Source organism: Ranitomeya imitator, chromosome 2 (assembly GCF_032444005.1).
Source record: "Ranitomeya imitator isolate aRanImi1 chromosome 2, aRanImi1.pri, whole genome shotgun sequence".
Classification (NCBI taxonomy): domain Eukaryota; kingdom Metazoa; phylum Chordata; class Amphibia; order Anura; family Dendrobatidae; genus Ranitomeya; species Ranitomeya imitator.
In genome coordinates this window covers 523,729,699-523,742,205 of record NC_091283.1, presented here as the reverse complement: position 1 = coordinate 523,742,205, position 12,507 = coordinate 523,729,699, and the positions used below count along the sequence as shown (strand labels likewise).

Genomic DNA, 12,507 nt, shown 5'->3' with positions numbered 1-12,507 from the left:
ATATCATTCCTAACCCTCTATATCCCACTCCTCAACACTTTTTTGCAGGTATGACCTCTATTCTCATATCCAACTCGTCGTCTTGGCAAACTGGAGTAGACTCGGTCGTGATTTCCCTAAGGCTACCTCTAGCCCCATTGGCTTTACTAAATACTCCCTTACTCACAGGTTCAGGAAAGAATATTATCCCATTCACAACAATGTAGATGTCGGAAGGCCCTGAATTCAAAGGTTTAGGAAGCAATAATGTGACTTGTATGGGTTCCTTTAGTCTGATTCAGAACATGCCTTATTTCTAACCTCTGTGGCCACCATAGGGATCATGAATAGATCGGAGGTCCATCTCCGTGACACAGCACCTATAATCTAGGCCCTGATGTTTTCTTATCACCATTGATTAGCTCTACACTGCCCTCCCTCATCTGTCACGCCATTCATTTCAGACAGATTATAGCGAAGGTCATCCAGTACCCACGTTTGCGAGGACTCTGAGTCAGCAGGAAGCGACAAGGACGTTCTACACCCACAGTACTCCCATTAGAAGGAGCTGAGGGTCACGTATTGCCTGCACTGTGGTTTTCATCTATACAATATGTAGACGCTAGTGTAAAAATAGAAGTCTGGCTGCGTGGGATTTACGGTACATCTATTCCTGTCACTTTTACCATTCATTCAGCGATGATCAAGTAGTCATGAATTCACAATGGCTGACCCGATGCCACTTTCGATGTTGGCTCAACAGAGCAATCGCGCTGGGTACGGCACAGGTTGTGGTTGTGCTTCTTTGCGTTAAATGTTCTATTATCAAAGGCAAGTCGTTTCCCATAATGCCTAGTGCGCTGGATTCTTCTATATTTGTGTGGATCAGAGCACTTATGACGTTCTACCAACTTATTGAGAATCACTTCCGTGCATCTCAGTGGGGCTATTTCTGCAGCATGTGCGTGGATTCCTTCAAGCCCTGTTGTGATGAATGGGGCAGTCAGTAAATGCCGCCTGTGAGTAATACCGTACCGAGGTACACGTTTAAGTCTCTATTATAATAATATAGGTTCACTGCGGTGCCATATCATCTCTATAAAAGAGCGAACGGCCAAGCCCACATAATATAAGTACATCATGGTGCCATATTCGTTATTTAGGTAATATCTGGTAATACTGCAAGAGCAGGTTGGGTCACTAGTTGTCAGACTCAGCCAGTATGAAGAAAAAATAAAAAGTAGCAGCAAATGACTATTTTTTTCTACATTTGCGTTGGAAAAAATACTCAAAGCAAAACAAATAAAAGGAACAACAATTGGTAAAAAAAATTGAAAAATTTAGGTTGTTTTTTTTTTAACCATTTCCTTGTATAGTAATAAAATGCTAGTCTCTGGGTAGGACTGCTCTTCCTGACTGTACTGTCTGTTCCCTTCAGTTCATACAGGCCAGCCGGACACTAATAGAGACTTCAGACGCAGTCTACAGCAAAATAATTCAAGTGCAAAAAACAGGTAAGATGCATCGTGTGGAGGGCGACGGGCTCCAAAGACCTATTTTCTGTGCCGAGAAGATTCTGTATCATCTTGTATGATTTGGGACAGTGGAGCTCCATTATGTACCCTGCACATCCACAATCTCTGGAATCTAGCGCCATTATGTTTTTTTTGTTGTTTTCACTTCTTTTTTTCTTTTTTTTGCAAAGATTACACTCGTCTCCTTCCCCATAATTTACACAAGGAACAGTATGTTGATATGAGATCTCATGTACTTACTTATAATCAATGGCAATGTCTGAGATGATTTACTTTCCATTTTTGAGCCCATGATGGTTATCATTGTCCTCATTACTGGCTTCTCACGAAGGAGACATTTCTATCGGTGCCTGCATCATTTTGTACAGAAAAGGATCTATGGCTTCCTCGAGGAAGATGGCGACTGCTCGGAAACTTGTCACCCTGTGTCTCTTGTTCCTTTACTCCCTACCAGCCCTAGTCCATTATAACAGCACAAGGCCGGATTATGGGTCCTCCCGAAGAAAGTCGATGAGTCCTCCATTCACCGCTCTACTGAATCTCTGAGCGTGAGCAGAACACTGTAGGGACGCGTATACTTTGTACTAAGCCCAGAAGCCACTTTTGAAGATAAGTTAAAGGTGTTGTCCACATTTTAGGGACTTTTTTAAATTTAATACGTGTATTTGAGGCTAAAAATGATTTTTTTCAAATGTTTTACATTAAAACTCTTTAATCGCTTGCATTCTATAACCTCTCCGTTGCACTGTCTATTGGTCATTGCAGAATGAGTTCACCGAGAACCATCAGTGAGCTTAGTCTGACAGGAGAGTTTGTAACCTCTTATTTTGAGCTCCTGTTTGCTCATGACCACAGACCACTTTAAAGTTAAATGTGTTTGGCATTCATGGGATCATTGTTTCCAGAACACATTTTTTTTTCATGAAACCCCATTGCAAAAATACTTTTTAGCCCCAAATACATGCATTTAAGAAAAAAGGCGTTTCCATCTTTGGGGACATGTTTGAATTCACTCTGCCCCTTGCTTTGAACAAACAGGGGGCCTTGGAACCTGGGCAAGCACCAATCAAGACTACTGAACATAAGTTGTAATATAGGAAATAAATGGTGATTTACCCTTTAGTAAAGGACACATTCGTACATATAAATTACATAGAGAGATAGTTAATGTGGCTGAAAAAAGAGAAATGTCCATCTGAGGGATGGCATAGGACAAAGGGAAGTGGAGCATGGACAACCACAATACATGACCAGTCTGCCACAAAAGAGCTCATCTTTCCCTCCTGATCCCAAATATTGATGCACTGTACCAAACCTTCAGAAAAAAACTGTACACATGTACAGAAGTATTTAGGTTATTTTCTTCTAAAAAGAAAAGCATCAAACCTTTTTTTGAAACCACAACGATTCCCGCTGTGACCAGCTCCTGAGGTAGACTATTCCCCAGATTAATAGGTCTTATGGTGAAGAAGCCATGTATCCTCTGGAGATTGAACCGCACTTTCTTCAGGAGGAGGGAAGGCCCCATTGTCTTTTGATGGGGTTTTACATGAAATAGCCTTTAACAATAATTTTTATATGGGTCATTTTATCTACTTGTACAAGTTATTCGTGTCCCTCCTTTGATGTCTTTTGTTAAAACTAAATGCAATAAATTGTTTAATCTTTTCTCATAACGAAGATCTGTTTTGCCCATTATAAGGTTTTTGGCTCCTTTTTGTTCTTTTTCTAATTCCAAGGCATCCTTTCTATGTAAATTTCAGATGGGGTCACACTAATGCGTTGTAACGTCCCTGTCCTGCAAGTTCATGCCTCGTTCAATACTTGACTATATTCTGCCGGCTTTACAAGCTGCTGATTGATATTGTTGCTCTTCTGTAGGCTGTGATCTACACGTACACCCAGATCCTTCTCTACAAGTGACTCTCCTAGTTTTTTTCCCCTGTAACATATCATTAGTCCTTGCGCTTATGTTTACATATTGATGGCTGAAATAAATTATTTCCTCCTTTAGCAAGTTAATCACTTAATCCCTTACAGTGGCCAAAGGGAAGTAGCCCATCTCTGTACCCTATACCATTGATCATGGAACATCCGTCTGATCCGTATCGGTCTAACCCCAGCTTATCTTTACTTTCTCTCTGCTATGTTCATTTATTAGGAGCGATTATATTTTGGTAAGGACACAAGTTTCCCAGAAGGCTCTGACCATAATGTCTGCTGTCCCCTGCAGCTCTAGCAGGAGGTCACCAAGCTGACTAGTGACCCAGGGGTCTATAGACAGATGGCTGGTTTCTGTTTTTTGTTTTTTTTTCCGCATGGAATAAGAAGTTACACCCTCAGGTTACATCCAGGCAAATAGTAAGCGAAAGAGATTTTCTCAAGAAAATTGGCTTATAAGAAAGTAATGGCTGATTATCTAAGCCTCCGTGGTTCCTGTGCATAGATAATAATGTGTTAGGGATTGTAAATGGTAACTGAAGAGCACTTCTATAAAGTAGTTACCATAGTTGCCCGCTGTGTGAGGTTGGGCGCTCGGGGATTAATTGGTACAAGCGCAAGTGTCAATATAATTAACATTGGTTATGTGCCGCTGAGGTGGGAGGGCGAAGACGGGAGAGGAGGCAGCGGTGACTGAGAAGGTGACAGCGCTGTGCACATCCTGGATCACAGATCCGCTCTGTATGGTAATTACTTGGATTGTCTTCCAGGCTGAACTGCAGGCAGGGCTGCCGTCTCTCCCGGCTTGGCTGCTATTATTTTACAATAGAGGATCCACTTGGTATTTTGGCCATTTTTTGCCGAAATAATACTCTTTAGTTAGGAATAGTCAGAAGGTGAATATATTGGATATATGGCAGGATAAACAAGAAGATGCCAAACTGGCTAGAATTTACTAGATAAGATAGAAACCCTCCTGTTCTTCATATTCGTGATGCTTGTAACAGGACGTGTCTTGGCTGTGCCCCTCTACCTAGAAAATGTAGGGGAAAAGTTTCTAAAACACACAATACATTTTTTTTTCTCTTTTAGCCCCTTCTCTTTACATTGCTTGTTTCTTCTCCGTAGATTTGACTAATCTTGACACAACAGACAATCTTTGGTGTTTGCTGTTGGGATGGGCATTTTCGGATGATTCTTACTTAGTTTATAAATATGAGTCCTATGGAAAGAGCTGCTATTATTACTCTTGTATATGTAAGTCAGCCACTGTCCAGTGCCTGATGTCGGAAAACAATAGACTGTATTCAACTGCACAGTGATAAAATATTCTTAATACCATAGACACATGGCAAAGAAAAGTCCAGCTCCCTCACCACCGGGTGCACGGATCACACTGTCTGTGTGTAATGAGAAGAAACATCCAGCTCCTACAATCCAAATAAAATAATTGATGGCTTTATTGAATAATCCACCAAAAATATGATCAAGGCTTTCCATGAAGAAGGATCGTAATTGATCTGAAACGCTTAGCATGTTTGCATTCTGTGTCTTGTTCATATTTTTTTTGTAGATTATTCAATAAAACCATATGCAAATTGCCTCTTCTGAGAAAAAGAGGACTTAAACTCTATAGCGCCACCTGTTGGAAGTAGCGATTTTACAAGTCACAATCAACTCTTTAACGAGTCGTGCAATATGACTTAGGATAAAAGCCAAATCAATATCTCAATTCGCAGACACGGTGTTTCGGGCTGTTGGCCCTCGTCAGTGCGAAGCATGAGAACTGATTTGGCTAGGTGAGAGGCTCTTGACTGGGGTCTAAGGGGTATCGTTTCTCCTTATGGAGAGTGACATACCATCTCTGGCTTGTCAAGGTAAGGAGGCTTATTCGTCGTGCAATGCTCCTCTGGGAAATATAATATGCAAATTGCCTCTTCTGAGAAAAAGAGGACTTAAACTCTATAGTTACATAGTTACATAGTTATTAAGGTTGAAGGAAGACTATATGTCCATCTAGTTCAACTCATAGCCTAACCTAACATGTTGATCCAGAGGAAGGCAAAAAAAACCCATGTGCAAAGAGTAAGCTCCACATTGGGGAAAAAAATTCCTTCCCGACTCCACATACGGCCATCAGACTAGTTCCCTGGATCAACGCCCTATCAAGGAATCTAGTGTATATACCCTGTAACATTATACTTTTCCAGAAAGGTATCCAGTCCCCTCTTAAATTTAAGTAATGAATCACTCATTACAACATCATACGGCAGAGAGTTCCATAGTCTCACTGCTCTTACAGTAAAGAATCCGCGTCTGTTATTATGCTTAAACCTTTTTTCCTCCAACCGCAGAGGATGCCCCCTTGTCCCTGTTTCAGGTCTATGATTAAAAAGATCATCAGAAAGGTCTTTGTACTGTCCCCTCATATATTTATACATTAAAATAAGATCACCCCTTAGTCTTCGTTTTTCCAAACTAAATAGCCCCAAGTGTAATAACCTATCTTGGTATTGCAGACCCCCCAGTCCTCTAATAACCTTGGTCGCTCTTCTCTGCACCCGCTCCAGTTCAGCTATGTCTTTCTTAAACACCGGAGACCAGAACTGTGCACAGTATTCTAAGTGTGGTCGAACTAGTGACTTGTATAGAGGTAAAATTATGTTCTCCTCATGAGCATCTATGCCTCTTTTAATGCATCCCATTATTTTATTTGCCTTTGTAGCAGCTGCCTGACACTGGCCACTGAATTTAAGTTTGTCATCCACCCATACACCCAGGTCTTTTTCATTGACGGTTTTGCCCAGAGTTTTAGAATTAAGCACATAATTATACATCTTATTACTTCTACCCAAGTGCATGACCTTACATTTATCCCCATTAAAGCTCATTTGCCATTTATCAGCCCAAGCTTCTAGTTTACATAAATCATCCTGTAATATAAAATTGTCCTCCTCTGTATTGATTACCCTGCAGAGTTTAGTGTCATCTGCAAATATTGAAATTCTACTCTGAATGCCCCCTACAAGGTCATTAATAAATATGTTAAAAAGAAGAGGGCCCAATACTGACCCCTGTGGTACCCCACTGCTAACCGCTACCCAGTCCGAGTGTGCTCCATTAATAACCACCCTTTGTTTCCTATCCCTGAGCCAGCTCTCAACCCACTTGCACATATTTTCCCCTATCCCCATTATTCTCATTTTATGTTTCAACCTTTTGTGTGGCACCGTATCAAAAGCTTTTGAAAAGTCCATATACACTACATCCACTGGGTTCCCTTGGTCCAATCCGGAACTTACCTCTTCATAGAAACTGATGAAATTAGTCTGACATGAACGGTCCCTAGTAAACCCGTGCTGATACTGGGTCATGAGGTTATTCCTCTTCAGATACTCCAGTATAGCGTCCCTTAGAATGCCCTCCAGTATTTTACCCACAGTAGAGGTTAAGCTTACTGGCCTATAATTTCCGAGTTCAGTTTTTGTCCCCTTTTTGAATATTGGCACCACATTTGCTATACGCCAGTCCTGTGGCACAGACCCTGTTATTATGGAGTCTTTAAAGATTAAAAATAATGGTCTATCAATGACTGTACTTAATTCCTGCAGTACTCGAGGGTGTATCCCATCCGGGCCCGGAGATTTGTCAATTTTAGTGATTTTTAGACGCCGCCGCACTTCCTGCTGAAAGCACCTGTTGGAAGTAGCGATCCTACAAGTCACAATCAACCCTTTAACGAGTCTTCTTTTTCTCAGAAGAGGCAATTTGCATATTATATTTCCCAGAGGAGCATTGCACGGCGAATAATTTTTGCCAGGGGTTGTCGATATCAATTGCAAGACCACTGAAGCTAATTTACAATTTGCTCATAGCCTCCCTGACCTGTTTCGGGATGCTTGGCTTCATGAGGGGACTGAGGCTTTATCTAGCCAGTCTAGTTAGGATATTTATTAGCTGTAGGAGAATGATATCCCATAGAGAATCCCAATGAAACCTTGCATAACAATAACACTTGTCACTTTCATTTTTATTTGTTAGATCAAATGTAAATGGTTTCAGTAAAAGTCAAGTTTTATTTACATTACCGCTTAAGTTGAGTCTATTTACCCTTTGTGTAATTTGTTAAATTTCTCATCCCTAAAGGGTTTTGTTAGACTGATTCCAGCGATTTACCAGTCACTCTCCTTCTCGTGTATGGATTTTGATCTGTCATCTTCGCTCAGCCATCACACTGGGTTACTGTTTAATTGTGAAAGGATTGAAACCTTCTCTTTTAATGTGCGGGTGACTCATAGTCACAAGAGGCTTACTGCCCATATGGCTAAATTACCATCTCTGGAGAGTGTGACTGTTTGCCACTAGCGATAAGCGAGTGTGCCCGTTACTCGCGTTTTCCGAGAATGCTCTGTGTTCTCCGAGTATCTTGCATGTGCTCGGAGATTATTTGTGTCCCCGCAGCTGCATGATTTGCAGCAGTTAGACAACCTGAACACATACAGGGATTGCTTGTTCGTTAGGGAATCCCCACATGTATTCAGGCTGTCTAGCAGCCGCAAATCATGCAGCTGTGGGGACTCCAACATAATCTACGAGCACGCCCAAGATACTCGGAGAACACCCGAGCATGCTCAGAAAACTCGAGTTTCGCACACATGCTCATCACTATTTGCCACACTTATTTCTGTTCAGGGTTTAATGTTAATTCTCATTTCATCATCTGTCATAAGTTGTCATTATTACAGTCAGTCTATACATAGTAACATAGTAACATGGTTATTAAGGTTAAAGGAAGACTGTTCTGTTCTTATGCTAAAACCTTCTTTTCTCCAGACGTAGAGGATGCCCCCTTGTCCCTGTCTCAGGTCTATGATTAAAAAGATCAGAAAGGTCTTTGTACTGTCCCCTCATATATTTATACGTTAAAATAAGGTCACCCCTTAGCCTTCATTTTTCCAAACTAAATAGCCCCAAGTGTAATAACCTATCTTGGTATTGCAGACCCCCCAGTCCTCTAATAACCTTGGTCGCTCTTCTCTGCACCCGCTCTAGTTCAGCTATGTCTTTCTTATACACCGGAGACCAGAACTGTACACAGTATTCTAAGTGTGGTCAAACTAGTGACTTGTATAGAGGTAAAATTATGTTCTCCTCATGAGCATCTATGCCTCTTTTAATGCATCCCACTATTTTATTTGCTTTTGTAGCTGCTGCCTGACACTGGCCACTAAATATGAGTTTGTCATCCACCCATACTCCCAGGTCTTTTTCATTGACGGTTTTGAACAGAGTTTTAGAATTAAGCACATAGTTATACATCTTATTACGTCTACCCAAGTGCATGACCTTACATTTATCCCCATTAAAGCTCATTTGCTATTTATCAGCCCAAGCTCCTAGTTTACATAAATCCTCCTGTGATATAAAATTGTCCTCCTCTGTATTGATTACCCTGCAGAGTTTAGTGTCGTCTGCAAATATTGAAATTCTACTGTGTGCCCCCTACAAAGTCATTAGTAAATATATTAAAAAGAAGAGGGCCCAATACTGACCCCTGTGGTACCCCACTGCTAACCGCGACTCAGTACGAGTGTGCTCCATTAATAGCCACCCTTTGTTTCCTATCCCTGAGCCAGCTCTTAACCCACTTACACATATTTTCCCCTATCCCCATTATCTTAATTTTATGTATCAACCTTTTGTGGGGCACCGTATCAAAAGCTTTTGAAAAGTCCATATACACTATGTCCACTGGGTTCCCTTGGTCCAGTCTGGAACTTACCTCTTCATAGAACTTGATCAGATTAGTCTGACAGGAACGGTCCCTAGTAAACCCATGTTGGTATTGGGTCATGAGGTTATTCCTCTTCAGATACTCCAGCATAGCATCCCTTAGAATGCCCTCCAGGATTTTACCCACAGTAGAGGTTAAGCTTACTGGCCTATAACTTCCGAGTTCAGTTTTTGTCCCCTTTTTGAATATTGGCACCACATTTGCTATATGTCCGTCCTGTGGTACAGGCCCTGTTATTATGGACTCTTTAAAGATTAAAAATAATGGTCTATCAATGACTGTACTTAATTCCTGCAGTACTCGGGGGTGTATCCCATCCGGGCCCAGAGATTTGTCAATTTTAGTGATTTTTAGACGCCTCTGTACTTCCTGCTGGGTTAAGCAGGTGACATTTAATGGGGAATTTTTGTTATCACTGATCATATTGTCTGCCATGGGATTTTCTTGTGTAAATACTGTTTGAAAAAAAGTCATTTAGCATATTGGCTTTTTCCTCAGCCACCATTTCACCCAGGCTATTTTTAAGGGGGCCAACACTATCATTTTTTAGTTTCTTACTATTTATGTCGTTAAAGAATATTTTTGGATTATTTTTACTCTCTCTGGCAACAAGTCTCTCAGTCTCAATCTTTGCTGCCTTGATTTGCTTTTTACAGAATTTATTTAATGCCTCATCACTGCCTACTTCCTTTAATTCTCTAAATGCTTTCTTTTTGTCCCTTATTGCGCCCCTTACAGCTCTATTTAGCCATATTGGTTTCCTCCTATACCCATACGGTATATACTGTGCACAGGTCCTATCCAGGATGCTAATAAACGTCTACCATTTTCTTTGTGAATTTTTATGTCTCAGGATATCGTCCCAGTTAATTGCACCAAGATCCTCTCTCATCTGTTGGAAATTTGCCCTCCTGAAGTTTAGTGTCCTTGTAACCCCGCTACTACACATCTTATTAAAGGATACATGAAAACTTATTATTTTGTGGTCACTATTCCCTAAGTGACCCCCAACCCATATATTTGCTATGCGGTCTGGCCTGTTGGTTAATATTAGGTCTAGCAGTGCCCCCTTTCTTGTTGGGTCCTGAACCAATTGTGAAAGGTAATTGTCTCTCATAGTTGTCAAAAACCGATTACCTTTGCTGGAACTGCAGGTTTCTGTTCCTCAATCTATTTCAGGGTAGTTGAAGTCCCACATAATAATTACTTCTCCTTGAGTCGCAGCTTCATCTATTTGCTTGAAGAGGATATTCTCATTGCTTCCATTATTTTTGGAGACTTATAACAAACCCCTACCAGTAATTTATTATTTTTTCCCCCTCCCCTTATCTCCACCTACAGGGACTCTACATTTTCATTAGATTCACCTATATTATCACGCAGGATGGGTTTTAAGGATGATTTTACTTATAGACTCACCCCTCCCTCTCGCTTATTCATTCGGTCATTTCTGAACAGACTATAACCCTGCAAGTTAACAGTCCAGTCATGGCTCTCATCCAGCCATGTCTCAGATATCCCCACCATGTCATAATTATGCTCCAACAACATTAATTCTAATTCCTCCATTTTGTTGGCGAGGCTTCTGGCATTAGTATACATGCACTTTATGTATCTCTCTGTACCTCTATTCTTTCTTAAATTATTAGTTGTTCTAACCCCACCCCCCATGCCGCCGCTACCCCCAACTTCCTTATTTGTACCCAGGTCTCTATCTGCACTATCTTCCCCTCCTATAAAATGAATATCCTCCCCCCATTCCCTAGTTTAAACACTCCTCCAACCTTCTAGCCATTTTCTCCCCCAGCACAGCTGCACTCTCACCATTGAGGTGCAGCCTGTCCCTAGCGTAGAACCTGTAGCCAACTGAGAAGTTAGCCTAGTTCTGCAGGAACACAAACCCCTGCTTCCTACACCAATTCTTGAGCCACTTATTAACCTCCCTAATCTCCCGTTGCCTCTCTGGCGTGGCACGTGGTACAGGCAGTATTTCGGAAAGTACCACATTGGAGGTTCTTGCTTTAAGCTTGCAGCCTAATTCCCTGAAATCGTTTTTAAGGACCTTCCACCTACCTCTAACTTTGTCATTTGTGCCAATGTGCACCATGACCGCTGGGTCCTCGCCAGCCCCTTCCAGTAATCTGTCAACCCGATCAGCGATGTGTCGGACTCGAGCGCCAGGTAGGCAGCACACCGTTCGATCCCTGTCTTTGTGACAGATTGCCCTATCTGTTCCCCTAATAATTGAGTCCTCCACTACCAGTCCCTGTCTGGCCTGCCCTGCTCTCCTATTTCCCTCCTTACTGTAGCAGTCACTCCTCCGGCTTTCAGAGGACATGCCTGGCTGCAGCAGTGCTACCCCTGTACTGGCACCCCCCTCATCTGCCAACTTAGCAAACATATTGGGGTGTGCCAGATCAGGACTAGCCTCCCTGGCACTCTTCCCTCTACTTGGCCTTCTAACTGTCATCCAGCTTGCTGCTCCCCTGTCCTGCAACTCCATCCTACCATCCCCCACCTCATTTATCCCATTGAGCGTCTGCTCAGTGAGTAGAAGACTCCTTTCCATATTGTCTATGGATCTCAGTGTTGCCAGCTGTACATTTAGATCCCGTATCTGGGCTTCCAAATGCTCAACGTGCTCACATCTCGCACAGCAGTATGCACCCTCAAGGACTGCATACATGTGGCAAGATGTGCACTGGATGGCGTTAACAATAGTGGAGCACATATCCTAATGGGGATTGCACCAGACAGAAACGTTAAATAAAAATAAATACAAAGTATTAATAAAATACAGGCAGCAATTCAGTAATTCCTCCCTTGGAAACCCCTGAAAGCAATGCTGTAAGAGAGGATGTGCTGCCTCACTAAAACACCATACGGTCGCTGACAGGGAGTCCCTGCAGCGTATACTGTATTCCGAAGTCTGTCTTATGGCCCTCTGCACATGGCATGGCCCAAGGGCCGGCGTCAGCACCCGGCGTACCCGGGCAAGTGCCGGGGCCCTGGCGAGACAGGGGGGCCCATACAGGGCCAGCATTAGGGCCAGGCAGCTGCCTAGGGCCCCTGCTCTCCCAGGGGCCCTCAGCTAGCGGTACATCACGCAGCCGCTATGGGGCATCTGTGAGGCAGGGGGGCCCGCCTGTCGCCAGCGCCAACTCCCCCGCCGCCGCATTTAACTATACTGGCGTCTGGCGTCACCTGACACTCCCTCTCCCATCATTCCCCACTCTGCCTCTGACACGGCCATTGCTA

At 42.6% G+C, this 12,507-nt stretch overlaps 1 protein-coding gene and 1 long non-coding RNA gene across 2 annotated transcripts in view; one reads left to right on the top strand and one right to left on the bottom strand.

The window, feature by feature from the left end:
* LOC138664828 (uncharacterized) overlaps nucleotides 1–12,507 on the bottom strand; it is a 617,141-nt gene that overhangs the window by 437,142 nt on the left and 167,492 nt on the right. The window lies entirely within an intron of this gene.
* Nucleotides 1–12,507, top strand: part of LOC138664823 (inactive phospholipase C-like protein 2) — a 149,879-nt gene that overhangs the window by 94,396 nt on the left and 42,976 nt on the right. Inside the window, exon 4 of the mRNA XM_069751803.1 lies at nucleotides 1,418–1,493. Within this exon, the coding sequence (XP_069607904.1) occupies nucleotides 1,418–1,493 (76 nt within the window). The remainder of the gene's footprint in view (nucleotides 1–1,417; nucleotides 1,494–12,507) is intronic.